This window comes from Podarcis erhardii (assembly GCF_964252035.2).
Source record: "Podarcis erhardii genome assembly, chromosome: 2".
NCBI lineage: Eukaryota > Metazoa > Chordata > Lepidosauria > Squamata > Lacertidae > Podarcis > Podarcis erhardii.
The window spans coordinates 56,754,208-56,775,190 of record NC_138498.1 but is presented as its reverse complement, the minus strand read 5'-3'; the positions used below and the strand labels follow the sequence as shown (position 1 = coordinate 56,775,190).

The window sequence follows — 20,983 nt, the reverse complement described above, 5'->3', positions numbered from 1 at the left end:
CGCTGCCATCTGTGCCCCTTAGCACCTGTCAACTGAGGTGACTGCATCACGCCCCCTAGTGGTAGGGGCTGCCCCTGGAGCCTGGATGGAGAAGGCTGGTCCAGAGCCTGAGAATGCTTTGCAGCAAGGAAGATACTCCAGGCTGCAGTTCCCATAGCCTGCCACATGGGACAGCAGCACACAGAAACAAACATCCCCAGTTCCAGTCCCAGCAGTTCCCAACACTCAAGACTATTATTAAGAAGCAGTTGAGGGAGGCAAGCATGAATATAGTGTCAGCAACATTCTGTTCCTCTCCTTCAAAATTGCACTTTTCCAGGCCAAATTGATTGTGCCAAAGTGATTGTGAGCTTTTCCCGGGGGTTGCAGAGTGCATCGCCTTCTACATATTGTACATTTTATATGTGCATGTGTGCTCTCTCTGAGTTGACATGGCAGCTCAGAATAAATAGAAACACATTGGCCCCAAATGGGAATGTTTATTTTTACCTGGTACTAGGCTCTTCCTTGACTTGCTTTCCTTCTGTGGAAGCCGGAGGCATCGGGGCAGGCTGGGGTGCTCTTCTGCTCGGAATAAAACTCCTACTTTCTCTGTGGAGGGAAGGGATGTCAGAGGCTGTATCTGAGCCACTGCCAAAAGACTCCTTAAAAACCTCATCGTCCATCTCAGCAGGAGCAGGAGGGGCTGGTGAAGAATGAAGAGGCTCCAAAGGTAGGTTTGGAGAAGGCAACCTGCCAACCGAAAGCAGGGGTACACTGCTTACACTTGGGAAAGCGTGAGAGACTTTATTTGTGGCAGGGGGTTGTTTCAGTTCATGGACTGTTGAATTTGACCCCCTTTGTCCTCCAACAGCTTCCATGTGTGGCTGTCTGAGCCCAGATGATGCAGGCTCACAATGCTGCAAAGTATTTGGATGCTTTTCTCCTTGCCAGTCTTTGCCCATCTGTAGCCCAGAGGAAATATGCCAACTCTTCAGATGGGGAAGCTGATCCGTACTTTGGCTCAATGGGGACAGTCTAGCCATTTCAGAGGTCCCAGGTTCCCCCATAGATTCCCCTCTTCTTCCAGCACTTTGCTTTGCAGCCACCAGAGCATGTGTTTTGTCAGATGGATCAGCTTCCAATTTCTCCTTTGATGGGGAGCTAAAGTTTGGTTTCAAATATATATATTAAAAAGCAAAGTCACTTCATTTCATTCATGCTTTGCCCTAACAGACCAGCTTCCATTGTCTAATTACAGAATGAGGCTTCCCTCCCCACCTAGCGCCAAATGGAAACAGTAGAGAAGCACTTGCACTGAGAAAATGAAAAATAAAAACTAAATTTTTGAAGATTCATAACCTGAGCAGCAACCTGAGTATGAAAAGCAAGCACCTGGAAGTTCTCTGATACCCAAACTGTTACTTATTCATATGTAAAATCTGCTAGGTAAGGACACCCTCAGTGATGTTAACTGACACACGCAAATTGATTTTGTGTAAGGCTTTCTATGTGATCACTTAGCTATTCCCTCTCAAGGGTGTTCAGCTGCCCTGCTTCTGCCCAGGGCAACAACCGCCTTAGGTAATGAACACCAGCTTTTTGTGTGCGTGCAAATAACAACTTGTTCATTTGCTATATTAATGCACGCATTAAAAGAGCAGATGTCCCTACCATCAGATAACAGGCGTATATTGGGGGCAGGTGGGTTATAAAATGATGTGTTCCCTTTCTTTAGAGCAGCTGACTGTGCAAACCTAATAAATCTGAAGCACTTTTATGAGTTGCTTTGAAGTTGGAATCCTAATGCACTGGAATGCAGTTATGGTACCACATTTCGTTCTGGAAAGGAACTGAAGAATTTAAAGGGTGCGGGAAATGGAGGTAGCTGATGAAGGTTGAAGTGTGCTATTCTAGTCAGGCCTGTGGCTTTCTCTGTCAGTGAAAGATAATAAAATGCATCATCCATAGTCTATAAATCTGTGGTTACTGATGGGATAATCTTACATCTAAATATTTTTCCATCCTTCACTTAACTTGAGTTTTAACCAGTCTTTTTATACTTCATCTGTGCCAAAACTCCCTTTGGTTTTAAAGTTCTATTTTAAGCACACATCTTAAAAAAAGAGTTATAAACAGATCTAGAGGAAACTTCCATTTTGTTCTCCTTAGGCATGTCTCTCCCTTGCAAGTCAAATGCTGTTTCAACAGGAGATCAGATGGTGGAGCTATGATCTCAAATAATGGGCAACAGAACTACTGTTTGCACTTTTGGAATATGGAGAGGAATTTCCTCTGCTCCATTTGCAGCCATTTCACATTTTTCTTCTTCACATTTTGAGGCCCATGAGAGACTCAAACAACAGTCGAAATAAATAGAAAAATAAAAAAATTGTCCAGTAGCAGCTTAGAGACCAACTAAGTTTGTTCTGGGTATAAGCTTTCGTGTGCACCCACACTTCTTCAGATACACTGAAACAGAAATCACCAGACCCTTATATATAGTGGGAGGGTGGGGTGGGGTTTTTCTCAGCTGTAGGGTGGCTGAGGCCCCGTGGTGCGCCCTGTCCCTATGGGCACCGTGCGCTCTGTGCCTTCCCTGTGGGCACTGCACACCCCGTCCCTATAGGTGCCACGTGCCCCCTGCTGCACGAGGCACACGGTGCCCATAAGGACTGGACAGCACGGGGCCCATGGCGCCCATAGGGAAGGGATGGGTAGTTCGCTCCGCCCCCGACGCCCCGGGTACCCGAGAGTCTTCCTCCGCCGCTGTTTACATTGCGTTTCTAGGGGCTTTTCTTGCATGTGTTTATTACTCACTTGCAGAAAATGACAAGTCTGATCTACATATACAGCAGAATAAGTTTGCAGAATCTTGAGGTGTGGCAGAGTGGATTGTACTACTCCAGACTGCAGGTAGATCATGATATTTTTTCGATGCTGCCTCATCTCAAAAACTCCCTGCAAGTAAAAATAAAACAAACAAAAAACCTACCAAACTGGGAGATGGGAACTTGTGCAACAGGGCTTGCTCAATGCTGTGCTAGTTTTCTACCTGCAGTGAAGACCTTTTAAAAACAGGGAAGCATTCAACAGTATCATTCTATGTACAGTTGGAAGTAGCACAGTTCTTTCTGCTGCATGTATAGACCAGGTCACTGGTGAAGACCCTCTTAAGGAAAATAATAATAATAATAATAATAATAATAATAATAATAATAATAATAATAATAATAATAATTTATTTGTACCCTACCTATCTGACTGGGTTGCTCCAGCCACCCTGCACAACTTCCAGCATATTAAAAACATAGTAAAACCTTAAACCTTAAAATGTTTCCCTACACAGGGCTGCCTTCAGATGTTTCCTAAATGAAAGGCTTCTATTGCATAGAAATCAGTTTCCCACTTCTCAAAATGTAGTATTTTCTTGCACGGGAAATACTATCTTGCCCCAAACAGGCATGCCTGTCATGACACTTTGCATAGTTTGGGTGACTGCTGTGCAAAGGTCATAGGCAACCGGAAACTGGTAGGATTAAGTCAGAATCCACAAGCTGCAGAACCAACTGCAGCAGACAGTAGGTCAGTGGCTCCCACTTCTGCTTAACAGCTATGGAGACAACAGAAAGTTTGGCTGTAACCCTAACAATGCTACTGTAAATCCTACTGTATACCTTTACTCTTAATGGTAGGTGAGGTTAGGATTACAGCCTAACACTTGAACCTAGCTACCAAAGTCCTTATGAAGAAGTTGCTGAGTATCTTTCTCCATGCCCCAATCTGCTCTATCAATCTTAAAAATAGCCAAGGACTGGAGCACCGCATATAAGCAAGCCCTGGATCCTACTGAACCAAGATGACAGTTTTATGAACATTTATTCTAAGGAGTGTGGCATGCCCAAGAGAAAGTTCTTCCTAAGGAAAAAGAAATGGCTAGATAAAAATTAAGACTTCTTCTGGATTAATTCCATGAGCTGTTAAAGTTTTGGGTATACAGATCCAGAAGCTCTTGCTTTCTTCAAATATCCCTGAATTTGATGGTTGATGTAGGGGAAATCTCCAAGTCAGAGATATTGTGGTAATGCCACCCCCCCCAAAAAAAAAACCCACACACACCAAACAACACACTCTCCAACTCTTGAATTTGCTGCACTCGTTCTTGATTCCATCCTGAGTATTCTTTAAAACCATTATCTGCAACCACTGCATTCATTTGCAATCCCAATAGTGCTACATAGAAGGCAGAACCATTAAACCCTTTCAGTTATACAGATGTTTTGTTATTCACTTTTTTGTTTTCAAAGCGACAGATCAACAAATATATGTGCTGAAATGAATGGGAACTGAATGGAGAATTCCAGGAACCGTGCGCATCCACAAGAAAGCCTGAACATGCATTTGCCCAGTCCTCACACACAGTCTCAAAATGATGGTGGGGCAAGTGACTGTACCCAAAATGTAGTGACTGTACCCAAGAGATTTCGTGCACTGCTTGGTCAATAGGAAAGTTGCACAGTGTTACATCACAGTAGCCTGGCAGGTAGAACTGCTCAGATGTATCTGAAAAAACTTTTACGTTTGGGTGGAACTAAGAGCTGGTTCAGACATTGAACTGTGTTGTTCTTACCATGAGACACATTTCCAGTGATGCACTTATACTACAAATCTAATGTATAACTCACCCCATACAGCGATGGCCTCCCAGAAACAATTTCCATGACCATCGCAGTAGCTAAAACATTAGGGTCCAATGGAAATGGAACCAGAAGCAAATGGAAATTCCTTCTGAGATGCAATGGCCAAACTTCTGAAATGGGGCATGCCTGTCTTTGGTTCTCCACATGAATGAACTCATGGGAAAAGCCTATTCTCATCAAGACATAACACAGTGAAAATCTAATCGTAAGAGCTGGTCCTGTGAATATTTGCACACTTACTTGGGGTGCGTGGGATAGTATTCATGGTCTTGAGCCGACAACGCAGGGCAGGCTGTGGAGCTATAGAAAACCTGGGGATGGAAAACAACCATGTTTTATGATGAGGAGACCTCTCCATATGACTTTGTAGCTCTCTACTTTTCATTTGCATGCTAACTGACGAGGAAGAGATTTCTCAGCCCTAAATAAGAAAAGAAGTTTTTTAATACCCTCTGTTATGGCACTGTTAATACCCTCTTTTAATACTCTCTTCTATGGCACTCCCACATTTTGCTACCAGCAGAAAACTGAGAAATGATTAGGGACCTGTGTTTTCTGTGATGCTGCTACAGGCTCAAGATGAAATGGCTAATTTGACCATCTTGTATCCATTGGCTTCCTCCAGAATATTGTGCCCAAGACTTAGCTTCCAGAGAATCCCACCTTTCACACAGACAGCAGCAAACCCTTTTCTAGTCCTCACAGATAGGCTTGGCTATGTGTGTGCAAAGCCAGGTGACTCTTAGCAGCAAAATAAGTGCCTGAATAAATAATGGCCAGTCAGAGAGGGATTTTGCTCCTTGCTATAACCAAGAGAAATAGAATGAAGTTTGGAAAATAAGAAAAAATAAGCAGTTTTGTATCATTTTAGCACAGCAGCATACGTGTATCCTGGTGAGTTCTATTCCAAATTCCAATGCTCACAATCCAAATCTTCATCATTCCGCTGCCATTTGACAGGGATCTTTATCACCAAAATGTAGCTATCCTTCAAAATGTGCACTCTTCTGAATTTTGCAATGCCCAGATTTTGTACCGAATGAGGTGTACAATGAGGTGAAGCTGCATATATATTAGTGAAAATGACATATGAAAATGCATTGTGTTAAGGAAAATTGCTTTCAGAAATGTGTATATTACAGAAAATTGCACACAAAAATGTTTTATTCTGAGAAATTCACAGTAAAAGGCTGGCAATTTTTTATGAGGTCTTTTTTGTTTGTTTTTTAAAAAGATCACAATGTGATGTGGAAATCTGGAGAACTTAAAGACTAAATAAACAAGAAGCTGAGAGAAACCAAAACCAGCAGGCTCGTCCAACTCTAGTGGTAAGAATAAGTCTGCTCCAGATCACTGAAGAGGAACTGGTTGTGGTGGATAATGTAAGCTACTGGTTACTTTAGAATGAGCAGTCTTAGAAGGAATCTCTTTCAATCATTGTGATGCATGTCATTTATTTTATATTGAAAAGCTCTACAAACCTTTTGCTTATAACATACTGTATTTTTCTGTGTATAAGACTATATTCCCCCCCATTTTTTAAGTTTGAAATTGGGGGTTGTCTTATACACAGAATGTTTAAAATATTTATTTCTTAATTCTGGGCTCAAAGAATAGGGTTGTCGTATACATGGAGGCGTCTTATACACGAAAAAATACGGTACTTGATAATTTAGTAAGTATATTGTGAGCAATAGCTACCTAGAGAGCTGGTTACCAAACCACAAGTCTGGAACCAAAACTGAATAGCAATGACTTGTCGAAGGTCATATGTAGTTGAGGTGGGACTGGACTGAAGGTCCCTCAGTTCCAGAAGAAGAAACATTAGAAGACAGACCCTAAACTTTCCTTGGTTCTGAAGTAGTAATACACATAGATGGGGAAACTGCAGCCCTCCAGCAACCACCATGGCCCATGGTCAGGAATGATGGATATTGGAATGCAACAACATCTTGGGGTCCACAAGGTCTTTAGCCCTCTCTTAAGAGTTCTCTAAGGCATAGTGCCAGAGTACTCTGCCATGCTCCGGAACCTCATTTGTTGAATGGCATATACCAGGAAAATATTAAGCTGCACTATCCTCAGCCTGACACAGACCAAAGGTCCATCTTGCCCAATAACAGAATTTGCCTGCTGCTTCCTGATCCGTAATACAAAAAGTGACTAGCTACCCTTAGCAGGAGTCTTCTTTCTCTCTCCTGAAAACCAAAGAGATTATGAACAGTTTCTTATTATATATGTAGGTAGCACTACTGCTCTTTCTCTATTTTTTCTTTCCCTTTTGCCTCTGTTTGCCTTCCTTATCCTGTTTTTCCAGTACTGTTGACAGACATTGTCCTCCAAATGTTGGCACTGAGAAGTGCATATTTCTCCCCTGAAGCTGGAAAAGGTTTATGGAGCATGACAGAAATCAAAAAAGCCAACAGCTGATGTTGGGGCAGAGATGAACCAAGGGAGTTTTAAACAGGGAGTATAAGACAGTGAGGCTGGGGCAGTTCACACAACAGAGCCTCTTCTGGAATGGAAAGCTCCAGAACCTGTGTGGTTTCTCTGAGGAATGGAAATCCATCAAGATTCACCACCTGTGCCAGGATACCTTGCATAGTATCTAAGCACCTCTTTGCAAAAGACACTTCCATATAGGGAATTGTACTACTCTCGAAATTTGCACATTACAAGTGAATATTACATAGGCAATTGGACTTTCATGAAGCAGCTCTCCAAGCTGTTTGAAAGAACAAAATTATGGTGAGTTCATGATTGTGCTGGCACATTCAGACTGGAAAAGTCAGAAGTGAAAAGAAGTTAGGAGACCAGAAGTTTATTATATAATTTTATCCAATTCTTCTGTATTAGAAAATATGGAACAGAAGAGCTACTGATATGAGAAGAAAGTGTTGCAGAAGTTTTTAGCCTCACATTCCTAAGTCCTGCAAAGATCGCTTTATTTCAATAATGCACAATTCCAGATATACTGTAGCTCTGCTTTATGGCATTAAATTATGAGAGGGGGAGCGATTACAGAATGCTACAGTTCAAGCAGCACTGGGCATGAACAGTCAAAATTAAGCCTCAATGGTCTCAATGACAGAGAAAGTATAGGATATGAAATCATCAGTTTCATTTTTTGTTTGCTCTAATTCTATAATATGAACAATTCCAACTCTTGGTAGCCCCCTTCTTAAATCAGAATGAAAATAATTTAAGAATAATTTAAGCTACCAAGAATTGGAACTGTTCAGTTTACTGAATTAGAGCAGATTTTCTCAACCTGCCCTCTAGATGTTGTTGGACTTCAACTCCCATGAGCCACAGCCAGGATCACCAATAGTTGTGGATGATGAGAATTCTAGTGCTAAACAACTCAAGGGCCCTAAGTTGAGGAAGGCTAAACTAACATTTCATGCTAGTTTTCTTTAACATTTATTAGAATGCACCATACATAATAAAGGCATGCTTTCTTATTATTTTATTCAATGTGCTTTCCAAACTCCAGTGTTATCTTTCCAGTACAATCAACAGGAGGACTTCTACCCAGGCAAAATGCATTCTGATGGTGCACTGCAAGATACTCCTTCATGGTCTACATCATGGGTAGGCAAACTAAGGCCCGGGGGCCGGATCCGGCCCAATCGCCTTCTAAATTCAGCCTGCAGAAGGTCCGGGAATCAGCGTGTTTTTACATGAGTAGAATGTGTCCTTTTATTTAAAATGCATCTCTGGGTTATTTGTGGGGCATAGGAATTCGTTCATTCCTCCCCTCCCCCCCCCAAATATAGTCCAACCTCCCCCCCCCCCCGCCAAGGTCTGAGGGACAGTTTTCCCTGCTGGAAAAGTTTGCTGACCCCTGGTCTACATTTAGATAATTGATAATAGCAACTTATCAGTAATACAATTTCAAGTGGCAAGTTATATCTTAGGTCACATCCACGCCACACACTTAAAAGAACATTTCAAGCACATCAACTTCGCAATCCTGGGAACTGTAATTTACTAAGGATGCTGGGAGTTGCATCTCTCTGGGGAAGCTGTGACTATTAAAGTGGTACAAATGTGTGGATGTGACCTAAACAGCTACTTGGTTTACCTGCACAGGAGGAGGAGTTGATTTTGATCTCCCTCGGCTTCTGCTGCAGACAGAACCTGAGTGAAGAAGACTTTTAGCTGAGTCACACTTGCTGGCACAACTTCCTTCATTAGCCATTTCAAACACTGGGGAACTGGTGCTGTGTCTGTCGGTCATGGTGGCAGCAGTTGTAGATGTTAAATTAGGAGGGAAAGAGGGTGGCTCCTGAGTCTTCCCTGGAACAGGAAACTGGCAGAAACCATCCATATTCCTCAGCTTTCTGCTGGCACTGGGATGGGAAGTGCTGTCTTCCACAAACTTCTTTGAATTTGAAGTCCTCGGTTGCAAAGGGGGCTTTTGCTGTGCGCTGCTCTGCCCAATGGCAGGCCGTTGCCCAATTTTTCGTTCCATGTAGTCTAGAAGTGCGTTGTGCTGTATTTGTTTCAGTTCTGCCTTAGAAAGAGACCTTCCCTGGTTTTCCAGAGCTTTACCTCTAATGATCTTAGTGTCTTGTTCATTGATCTCATCGGACCGGGACCTTGCATTTTGCTTTCTCCACGAAATGCTTTGATCTCTCTGATCATCCAGCTGGTTAAGTTTCTCGGGTTCAGAATAAGAGATTTTTTTCTGTTCTTTGGTAGCCCTTTTCCTTCCCCCAATTCGGGCAGCTTGTGGCCTCTTTGATTCTTCCTCATTGCTGATGCTTTCCAGTGGCCTGGAGGAAGGAATGAATTTGGAGTCCTCGTTTGTACTAGATAATGACAAAGACCTGAGATGCTGAATGGATGGCCTTGAAGACGGTGTCTGCTTCAGCCGAACGGGCAAGCTCATTTGCAAATCCTTTCTCTTGAAAGAGGTTTCTCTCAGGACCTTTCTTTGAGCAACTTTTAGTTTTTCCCGATAGTCATTCTTGAACTTCTCATCCACTGATGATGCAGGACTCTCTAGAATTTGACCTTCATGGTTGCTGCCAGGATTATCCACACATGGGTTGGTGTCCCTTGGTATCTCTATCGGCTCTGCAGAGATTGGGAGATTGTTCCTTGGAGATCTTAAAGCAACATCATCTCCTCCTCCTTCTTGAGTCCAATTTTCATGACTCATAAAACTGGGATTTTTCCCACCAGAAAGATAGTAAAGCAGAGGAGTTGTCTTTCTGTTTATCTTTATACTGGCAAAGTTATCCAGGGGCTGGCTTTCAGTTTTCTTAGAAAAATGATGCTTTGGAAAACAAACAGGCTTGAGCATTTCCTCTTGCCTGGAGTTCACCAGAAGTTCAGGGCTGCTATCCATGTCATTTTTCTTTGCTTTTCTAAACCCATTCAGTGGTTGGGAAGCAGAGGTCTCAGCATCGTGACTATAATATGGTAATGCACTGGCTGTCTCCTGGACTTCCCAGTGAGGTGTTTCTGTGAGGTCCAAACCATGAGGCAGTGGCTTCTGCATTCTGGATTGCTGATTTAGAAGTGCTTGCCAGACATCTCTGCTTCCTTCTTCAGAGCTGAAGAAATGTTTCTTGTTGCCTTCATGGCTTTCAATCATTCCTAACACAGCCTTGTTGGAAAGAGAGCTGTCAGTGTATTTTAAGTTTGAACAGCTTTCGTATTCATCCTGGCCCAATCCTGAGCGATCGGCAACTCTGAATGGATGCAGAACACCATGAAGCTGCCCCTTCTTTGTGCTGGATACTGCCACGCAGCTTGGCAGATCTGCTGCAAAGGCTGGTTTGTGTACACTGCAGGCATAAAAATACTGTTTGTTCTCTTGTGTATCATTAACAGCGTTGTGGCTGGTATGTAGTGACGGAGAGGACTTAGACTCCATTGGCTCAGGAAATGCATAAGAGCAGACTGAATTTTGAGCACACGAAATATTCCGGGTCTTGACCAGAGAACCAGATTTTAAATTTTCTTGAAAAATGAAAGGTGTGGTGGATATGGTGGAGCTGGTATTCCTAGAGATATGTTGACTGACAGGATACAAACTGTCACCCTCTTCTGTGACTGGGCTTTCATCCTCCCATCTAGAGAGCCAGTAATCATTGTGATAGTTTGCTGGAGAGTCGGTATCTTGAATGCACACATCTGCTTGCATACTGGGGTCAAAGCAAATTCCAGGATCTACATTTCTGTTTGTTTTATAGCTATCAACTCGAGTTGGTGGGGATGGTGGGTGAGGAGATGGAAATCTAGCCAATGGTGGTGATGGTTGGTATGGCATACCATGGGCAGAAGTGCTTCCATATGGCTTGCCAAGGCCAGAATTTTCCAATATATAGTGGCTGCCCGCTGCCCTGTCTTCATACATCTGTCTAAATGCTGGATTTATTGCACTGGGATTATAAATGCCTCTAACATATCCTGAGTCCATATATGATAGCTGCTCTAGAGGCAGAGAATCATGCTCATTATAGCAAAATAGGACAGGACACTCTGGGATATTTGAGCCACCCGAGAAAGAACTATAAGCAGAGTCTGCTTTTCCAGGAATGTGTAAGCACCGGTCTATGCCACTGATGGATTTATCTGGTGAAAACCTGTTAGCATCGCTAGGTGAGGCCACTGGCTCCAAGAGGTCAGCTATTCTTTTGACATGCCTGAGGTTCCATCTTGATATTTCACTCTCAACAGAAGACATATTCTCTTTCACTAATCAGTCTGTTCCTCCAAGTAAGAAACTGACATAATATTAAGAGGTCTTTAATTTTATGGCCATGACTAATCATATTTTGTTGCAGATATTTTCACATGTCATCATCGCACTTCATGAACGGAGAGATGATCCTAGGAAAGAAAAGAGGTAATTGAAACACATCAGTGTTGCTTACTGCTGTCTTACTACTACATAGCCCAGTTATATTCACGGGCCACCCTCATTAGCCCCACCCATAAGCATTTGATTGGTTGATCACAAGAGCCAGTTCAAATATCTAATAGAAGCAGGAATCACATAAAAGGTTACACAAGTTTCACTTGTACTTCTCCTCACCATGTAACACTCACATTGACTTCCAATGCTGTCTCTGTACACTTACAGTTTCCTACAGAAACCCTCCTCTGGCCCAAAAAACTAAAAAATGGTGTATTGCTTTCATAGACTCTTGATCCTGTCTCTCTCCATGAGTTCCCAGTTCTTCCTCCATCACTGTCTGCTTCCTTACCATCCCAACCATGTTTTTTTCATTTTGGAGTTTGACCCAGAGTTCAACTGTGAGTCACTAGGAATCTTCTGTACTCTTATGTTAGCTGCCTCTGCCCCAACTGATTCCACATCTGGACTTTCTCAGGCTTGAATACGGATTCACTTGCTAATTAGTGGCCCTAATTTGTCATTGCTGTGAACACTTGTATTTCATAAATAACTTGTCCTGTTCCTTAGCCAAAAATAGTGAACACTATGCTTCTTGGGGGCTTATAATTTGAAAGATGTAATTTACATTTTTGTTTTATAAACATAAGATTTGATGGCATCTTGATTCTCACAAAACATGAAATTTTTATAATTGTGTAAAGCTTTGGGGAAACTATTTGCAGTGCATCTGAGTTGAAGATCACATCTACCAAACAAAGTGGTGCTGTGTTAATATTTAGCTACATTATCACATCGAGACAAGGATTTATATAAAAAGCAAAACTTTTGAAGACCTGGCAAGGATTGCTGCATTTTTTTCATAAGGGTCCAAAGGTTCACTTTTCAAACTTTAAATAGTGGGCCAGTTCAGAAGTAATGATCTTGGCTCAATAAACCATGGTTTATTAAACTAAGAACAAACACAGAATCTGATCCATTTCTAGTTTTCATATCCTGGTTAGTAGGCAGAGACTAAGGCACAATTTCCTGGTTTCTGTATAACAGGGCACAAATCATTAGACAAGCACCTAAACCAGCACACAATGGAAGGAGAGAAGGGGGGGGGTGTCCAGGCACAATGCTCATTTTTTGTTTCATAAATAAATTATGCCAAGATTGTTTTATCTGAACTGGCCCAATTTCTTCAGTTAGTTGTAAAAATAAATAAGAGGGGCCAGAGTTTTGCAAAGGAGGGCACCATTCAGTCAAAATTTAACATGTTAAAATCAGAATGATTTCAGTGAGAATTGCTGAAACACATGCTTACTTGTTCAACTGAAATAAAACTTAGAAGTCCTTGGCTGTGCCCAGAACTTACTGGTAGAAATGCAGTGTCCCTCCTATTTTGACCAAAGCCTGCATTTTAAGTGTGTGTGATCCTTTCAAATTTATCTGTGAAATGTGGGCACATATTAATACAAATGTCTTGACAAACCTAAGAAGTAGTATCTGAAGAAGTGTGCATGCACACGAAAGCTCATACCAAGAACTGACTTAGTTGGTCTTTAAGGTGCTACTGGAAGGAATTTGTTTTGTTTTGACTATGGCAGACCAACACGGCTACCTATCTGTAACTAAGAAGTCGTGTTATCCTTTGTTTCTCTAGAATTCTCTAAATAGCTCAAAATATATGTCAAATACTAAAGGTCCTGCTAGATCAATCATGTTTAGACAAAAACAATTGCTACAAATTTCCATGATGACATTTTGAAATCATTATATACCTTTCAAAAGCCTTTCCTAGGACTCAGCTACAGTTGTAAAGATAAAGCGCTTTATATGCGTTATAACACTATAACACCAGATGGCGATGCGGAGTCCTGCTTTCTGCTAACAGGACTTCCCTGTGTGAAGTTTACCACTCATTTAACTAAATCACTTCTTTGATGTGTCTGGATCCAGTCCTAGACTGTCTGAAGTCTGATTTCCCCCTGCCCCACGAAGCAGAATTCTGTCTGCATTGACAAGATGGGAGAACAATAATGCTAAGACAACTTTGGCATTTTATGTCCATGGTTTTAGCAAGCTGGTGAGTGTCCAAAACAACAACAACACAACACCCCAAAACATTTTTAAATTAAGTTAGTCCAGAGAAATAAAGTGACTGCCTTCAGATATTGGACTAACAAAAGTAGTGGTAATGGCCATCAGAAAATACATTATCAGAAGTAGTTTTGTTACCGATGTCAGCAGATAACTGGAGAGGTCCTTGACGTTACACAAGAAATGCTTTCACTTCCACAGCAGGAAATTATCTGGTCTGTAAACAAGCACCTGGACCCAAAGAACATTGCAGCTAGTTTCGTGTGCCAAAATGAACTTTGGAGAGGTGTTCCATCACCACCACATCCATATGCCACATAGCAAACATCTTCTGAAACTGTTGGAAACTGCCAGTCAAAGGGAATGAATGAATGCATGAACCCCTAGGTTATCAGTGCATTTAAAGCAACTGGTTTGATTCTGGCCAAAATTCCTGGGACAGTAGAATCCAGTCCTCAATACTTTTATTAAACCCCTTTCAAGTTATATTTATGGTCTCATGATCAACATTGCTTAGCCAGCCTGCTGAAACATAACATATTATCAAGGAGGATAATTGTATGTTTGTGCTGGCATGTTCTAAGGATATCTTCTAGATTGGGTGTTTGGATATCTGTTTAATCTGGTAAAGGCATCGTGGCTGCCTGTCATCAAGGTTCTTTCCACCCAAAATATAAGAAGTGTGATTAAAAGCAAATATCACTGGTTACAAACTAACAGAAGATGGAAGGAGCCACAGAGTCTAAAATTGTAATCTGTGTCTTGTGACCATTAAGGCACATTGATAATGAAAATGGTAAAATGCATATTTCATAGTTTAAAAAATCACAAAACAGTTTATAACTTAGCATAGCTTCCATGATGAATAATTTAATAAATATCACTCACTCTATTTACATATTCTGACATATTGTATTAATCTCAGTCTTAACATAAATCAAGTTTGAACTATATGTTATAGCGCCTTGAACTTTGTTGTTCCAATGCATAACGTTCCAGTTTGCATGTAACGCTAAGCCAAACCATGGCTTAGTGCAAATGAGCAAACATGTGGGCTCCCAGAGGAGATCACAGCTGCTTTGTTCCTTCTCCAGCTGTTCTGCTACTGTGCTGAATGAAGCCATGGTTTGGTTTAGCAGGTCATCTGAAGCAAGGCTCACGGTTTAGTTCTCTCCAAGCAAACCACAAGCTTTAACTAAGGTTTGCCCTATGGTTCACAGTTCATGGTTTGCCTGGAGAGAGCTACACCACACATTTGGATTCAGTTGATACACTAAGCCAAACTACACTAAGCACTGCACAGCAGCAGAAGGACCAGAGAAGGAGCAAAGTAGCCACGAACTTCTCCCCAGAAGTCCATGCATTTGCTCATCTGTGCTACGTCATGGGTTAGGTAAGTGTTAGGTACAAATGAACTCTGCCTCTAAGTGTATGACCATGCTGCTTTCCTTCTCTGCATGAGATCCAACAAAGAGGTGAGAGGGTGTTATGTACTGGGTTGAATAGGATCCAAACTGCAGCAGTCTGATTGGCCCTAGAACAATAGGATCCAAAAGGCAGCAGTCTGATTGGTCCTAGAACAATAGGATTCAGAATGCAGCAGTCTGATTGGTCCTAGAACAATGCAGCAGTATGATTGGTTGGCAGGAACTACCCAATCATGCTCCAGATAGAAGTGAATCCACAACCTGATTGGCTTACAGTAGAATTCCGGAATTAGCCAATCATGTGCAGCCCATTGTGTAAATAATGTATATAAAGCAGATACCTTGAGGGGACTTTCATTCATTCCTCCTCACCACTATGAGCTGAATAAAGAGCATGAAATCACTTTGCGACTCTTATATTTCAGAGGGCATCTGCTTGTGCAACAGGGCTGCTGCTTCTTCCTCTCCTTCTCCCTACGACAGGCCAAAATTCCCTTTGCTAAGCTGGGTTTCTATTGCACAAGCAGGAAGACATCATTGGAAGTTACCCTCTGACACTTACCATAGCTGTCAAGTTTGTCGTATAATCTATGTTCCATACCCTTGGTATCCATACACCCAAAGAATAGAGGGTTTTGTTTTCTGAATCTAAACAGCCATCCAATCTGCAATTAGCAATGAGCTGTTATCTCAAGAACTTCCCTGTTACCTCAAAAATTACCCTGGGCACCAAACAATTTTCCAGTAAATCATGACCTACAGTATTTCCATGAATGTAGAGTTTTAGTAATTTGGGGCATGCCCATAAAACGTGCAATAGAGTTACTACAGAAGCTCAACATCATTAGCAATGATCACTTAAACTGTCTAGATTCTGTCTAATCTTCCTGTTGTTAGATATCACCTATGCAATGTTTTCTAAACAATGAAAGTATAAAGCACACATTTATATGCCAATATAAAATATACTAGTTGCACATTGCAAGACTGGAATGTTCTTTTTTCCATGGCAAACAACAGGGCAGCCAAATATTTATGTTTTAAAGGATTATGCAGCAGTTTCAGTGGCAATGAAACTTATTTTCCTGCAGCTTTTTCTGGGCCCAGGGTGCCAGGCTCATAAATGCATGCTGACTAAATAATTTCTAACGCAATTACACACATCAATCCAACACCTAGTTTATAGTACAAGAGAAAATCATTCTCTAATTGTCTCCATTGCCTCATCAAAAACCTAAGTAGTTATAGATTTGTGCTTGGTTAGCTGCTGGGATGAAAGGCCACATTGATTTAGTCACTTAATGTTCTCTATTATTATCATCATTATCATCATCATCATTATTATTTAAAATATAGTCTGGAAGCTCTTCCTCCAGATTATGGAAGGAAGGAACACCAGAATGAAATACCAGAGACATCATCCATATTGATGATAAACTGCTTTGTTGGTTGTGCACTATACATCATAATGACAGGCAAATACTTTTGGCCCTGCAAAACACACCAAACCAAGTGCAACTATTCAGACAGTAATGGAAAAGGCAAGCAGCAGCCCACAGATGCTCCATTATTAGAAATATGACATGGCAGCTACTAGAGTGTAAATCTGCCAAAGGTTTTAAAAACTAGTCCACTTTTATAGGGCTGGAACAGGCAGCAATTGGCAGCTGCAGTGCCTTTTGCTATTAACAACTTGATATGCCTGCTGCCATAAATAATCAGAACCCTCTGTAAGCACCTCGTCACAATAAGAAGGACCTCAAAGCAAGGCATCAGATGCTCCTCAGCAGCATGTAACATACGTCAGTGGTCACAGAACTGTGCACCCAAAATTGATGTTTAACATGCCACCAGACTGAGGCCTGCAGTCGAAGTTTTCAAACCTCCTTTATTGGAGAGGCTGGATGGTCATCTATCAGGGATTCTTTAGTTGCGATTCTTGCATTGCAAGGAGTTGGACTAGATGATGCTTGAGGGTCCTTCCCAATTCTAAGAGTATACGATTTGGAGAGGAGAAAAACTATGAGGGACACATCCACCCATCGCTCCTTACTTCATAGGAGTTTCCTGGGGATTCTGATTCTAACGTGCAAGGTCACACTGGTCATCCCTTTGCCAAATCTGTGGTCCAAATGATGCCAAATCAACCCCATTAATTGGAGGTTGTTGGAGATGCATTCCCAGAGGATAACACCCAGTGGTTGGGAAACCTGCTAAATTCATTCCTCCATAAGGATATGATTTTCAACGGAACAGAGAGACCGAAAGAAGGTATTTCACTGGAGGAGACCAGGCTTCGAACAAAAAAGCTTAGCATTCCTGCACTGCTTCAAGGACAGTTTCGCTATCAATCATTTTGAGCCAAGGGGAATGTGGAAAGCAGCCAAAGTGCAGCGCAGACGGAGGTGGGGGGGTGGGGAGTCATTACAATAAGTTAATTTATAAAGTGGAGCTACGTTTTTACAAGACATAGCAAACAAGTGAGGCAGCTCCTAAGAAAAGAACAAAGAGGACCAAGGGCGTCATTGATAGGGGGAAGGGTTTTCAATGGGTTCTTTGGGGATAAAAACCAGATCCTTGGCTGGTAATCAACAAAGTTTTACTCAGAGCAGACCTATCGAAATAAATGGGTGTAACTAAGTCATGTTCATTAATTTCAGTCGGTGGTTCGAATCCCCGTGACGGGGTGAGCTCCCATTGCTCGGTCCCTGCTCCTGCCAACCTAGCAGTTCAAAAGCACGTCAAAGTGCAAGTAGATAAATAGGTACCACTCTGGTGGGAAGGTAAATAGTGTTTCCGTGCACTGCTCTGGTTCGCCAGAAGCGGCTTAGTCATGCTGGCCACATGACCCGGAAGCTGTATGCCGGCTCCCTCGGCCAGTAAAGCAAGATGGATTCAACGGTCAGGGGTCCTTTACCTTTACTCTGAGAAATGCTTACTTGAATGACACCCACTATGGTGCAAAGTGGGACTTAACTGGGCTTCTAAATCAGAACAACCTATTTGACATTTAGGTAACTCTTCATTTCTAGAGAAGCTGAGAAATCCAAACAAGGAACAGAGAAATTCAAGCACACACCTTGTGAAAATGCCATAGTACCTTTGATTTACAAATGACCATGTAATACCTTCTTGGCTGCCATCGAGTTCATTCCAAGAGCTTAATAAAGCAACAGTCAATTTGACATTAAGTAGCTCTCTTTAAATGTTTTTAATAGTCATAGCCTGAGTAAGCAAGTCTATAGAAAACCTGGCCTGCTTATATATATATATTTTCTACTAAACTCCCTCCCCACTATTCTACAGACTTTTTAGATTTGGATGGAAAATTAACCCCATTAATTGGAGGTTGTTTGAGATGCATTCCCAGAGAATAACACCCAGTGGTTGGAAAACCTTCTAAATTAATGATGTCACTTGGAATTGTAAAATGATGTCACTTGGAATTGTAAACTAAACTACAAAGGCCCAAGCAGGAGGGAGGACCCTGGGTAAATTTTGCATCTATTACACACATCAACAGGACTTCCTCCAACCCCAAGTGGTGAATGCAATGTTTATGTCAAGGCCATTCTGAATATATGATGGGATGTAAACCAACAAGCCAATCCCGTACTTGTTTATTGAGAAATAAGCCCCAGTGAATTCAGTCGGACTTAGTCCCATGCATTGTCCAGCCTAAGCATTTGTAAGTTCCACTGATTTTAATGTGCACGATAGTTTTGAAATCTAGAATCATAGAATCATAGAGTTGGAAGAGACCACAAGGGCCATCAAGTCCAACTCCCTGCCAAGCAGGAAACACCATCAGAGCACTCCTGATATATGGTTGTCAAGCCTCTGCTTAAAGACCTCCAAAGAAGGAGACTCCACCACACTCCTTGGCAGCAAATTCCACTGTCGAACAGCTCTTACTGTCAGGAAGTTCTTCCTAATGTTTAGGTGGAATCTATGTGAGATAAAAAAAAGTGCACTCTTTTATCTGCACAAAGAGCATGGATCACACTTAAGTTTTTCCCCAGGCCTCTGCAAATCCTCAAACAATGCCAAAACATTACTCTTTATGTGTAAACGTTCTGGAAGAGAAAACACATATTGAGAAAAGCTTTTTACATTCCCAAGCAAAGTGATGAAACCAGCAGCTTCAGTCTCCGCGCGTTTTGAAAAGCTAGCAATAACTACACACAGCCAAAGCACCTTTTGCATCTGGAAGAAAGGAACACATTCATTTGCTGAAAATCCAGCTCATGTCTAAAGTGACACTTTTATTTTCAGAAACTGTTTTGTGGCTAAAAACAGCCACAATGCTACTTTCCAGAAATGTCCTGGCAATCTCATATTGCAGACTGCTGGGATAACTCAAAGCATATTGAAGGGAAGGCACTCGGTGTTGTGATTGTAATTCTCTGCCAGGGGTGGGGGTGGGGATTACATTAAACTAAGTGATTATCAGAGGCCAGAGAAATAGCAAATGGAGCCAAGTGCTTTAATACATGCTGCCATTGCAGGGGGCTGGATGGTGGAAAGCAAGAAGGAAATCAGCCATCACCTTTAAAAGGGCCATGGTTTTATTTCCCCATAATAATCATGAAACATAGGCTAGGATGAGATAGTTGTACTGCTTTATATGACCAGCACAATGTTTCTTCATGAACATCATGACTAAGCAGGGTTTGCAATTTATGTCCTCCTAGTCTAAAGCCAGTGGGACGCAGGTGGCACTGTGGGTTAAACCACAGAGCCTAGGACTTGCTGATCAGAAGGTTGGCGGTTCGAATCCCCGCGACGGGGTGAGCTCCTGTTGCTCGGTCCCTGCTCCTGCCAACCTAGCAGTTCGAAAGCATGTCAAAGGGCAAGTAGATAAATAGGTATCGCTCTGGCGGGAAGGTAAACGGCATTTCCGTGCACTGCTCTGGTTTGCCAGAAGCGGCTTAGTCATGCTGGCCACATGACCTGGAAGCTGTACGCCGGCTCCCTCAGCCAATAAAGCGAGATTAGCACCACAACCCCAGAGTCGGTCACAACTGGACCTAATGGTCAGGGTCCCTTTACCTTTAGTCTAAAGCCAACCATCTTTCAGAAGAACCTAAGAGCTCTGCTGCATCAGGCCAGTGGGCTATCTAGTCCAGCATTCTGTTCTCACAAGGACCAATCAGAGGCCCACAGGAAGCCCACAACCAGTACAGATTCTCAGAAACTGGTATTCAGAGGCATAGTCCCCTGCATCACACTGCTCTGAGCATTTCATCTCTGAAAACCAGTTACTGGTAACAACAGGAGAGGAGAGTGCTATTGCCTTCAGGTTCTCCTTGCAGGCAGCGGTGACACAGGGTGCCACTGAAATCTGAGAGCCCAACGTCCACCACTGCCTACATGGAGTACCTGAAGGCAATAGCACTCTCCCCTCCTTTTGTCCCCAGTAACTGGTTTTCAGACGTTTACTGCCTCCAGCGCTGGTTGGCCTTTAGCTTGATCTGCCTGGGGCTCTTCCTGTGTTCTGACCAGGGCCTTTTTCTTAAAGTCCTCAGACAACCACCAGCCTCTCACTCTCTGCTCATTTTATTCTGCAATGCCTTATGGGGTTCATTTTTATTTGCCTATTTAATATATTTGTATATCGCTTAATCCTTAAAACAGTCTCCAAGAGGTTTACAAAAAAACAAATACAATATTTATAACAATGAAACGGACAAGCTACAATATAATACAGTAATGCAGTATCAAACAAAACAGCAACAAAACCCTAAAAATCAAAAACAGAGCAGCATAGAAACATCTTTGGGGTTATAAGATGTTGTTGGGGCATGCCCTGAAGTGATTGCCTACTTGGTCCATTGTCTTGCAGCTGGCGAGAGAATCTAATTTGTAGTTAATTTATGTGTTTCATATCAGTAATTTAGGTACTGAGCAGGCCTTTT

The 20,983-nt window shown here is 42.1% G+C and overlaps 2 protein-coding genes across 3 annotated transcripts in view; one reads left to right on the top strand and one right to left on the bottom strand.

Annotated features, from left to right (window-relative positions):
* The window catches only part of SHROOM1 (shroom family member 1), a 46,761-nt gene that overhangs the window by 8,461 nt on the left and 17,317 nt on the right, over window positions 1–20,983 (bottom strand). For both annotated transcript variants that reach the window (XM_081851047.1, XM_081851046.1), the window contains exons 2-4: window positions 8,767–11,528; window positions 4,920–4,990; window positions 490–1,143 (exon numbers count right to left, since the gene is read on the bottom strand). In XM_081851047.1, coding sequence (XP_081707173.1) covers window positions 490–1,143; window positions 4,920–4,990; window positions 8,767–11,382 — 3,341 coding nt within the window. In that variant the 5' untranslated portion in view covers window positions 11,383–11,528. The remainder of the gene's footprint in view (window positions 1–489; window positions 1,144–4,919; window positions 4,991–8,766; window positions 11,529–20,983) is intronic.
* Window positions 5,898–20,983, top strand: part of GDF9 (growth differentiation factor 9) — a 49,826-nt gene continuing 34,740 nt past the window's right edge. Inside the window, exon 1 of the mRNA XM_081851083.1 lies at window positions 5,898–6,007. The gene's annotated coding sequence lies outside the window, so the exon portion shown is untranslated. The remainder of the gene's footprint in view (window positions 6,008–20,983) is intronic.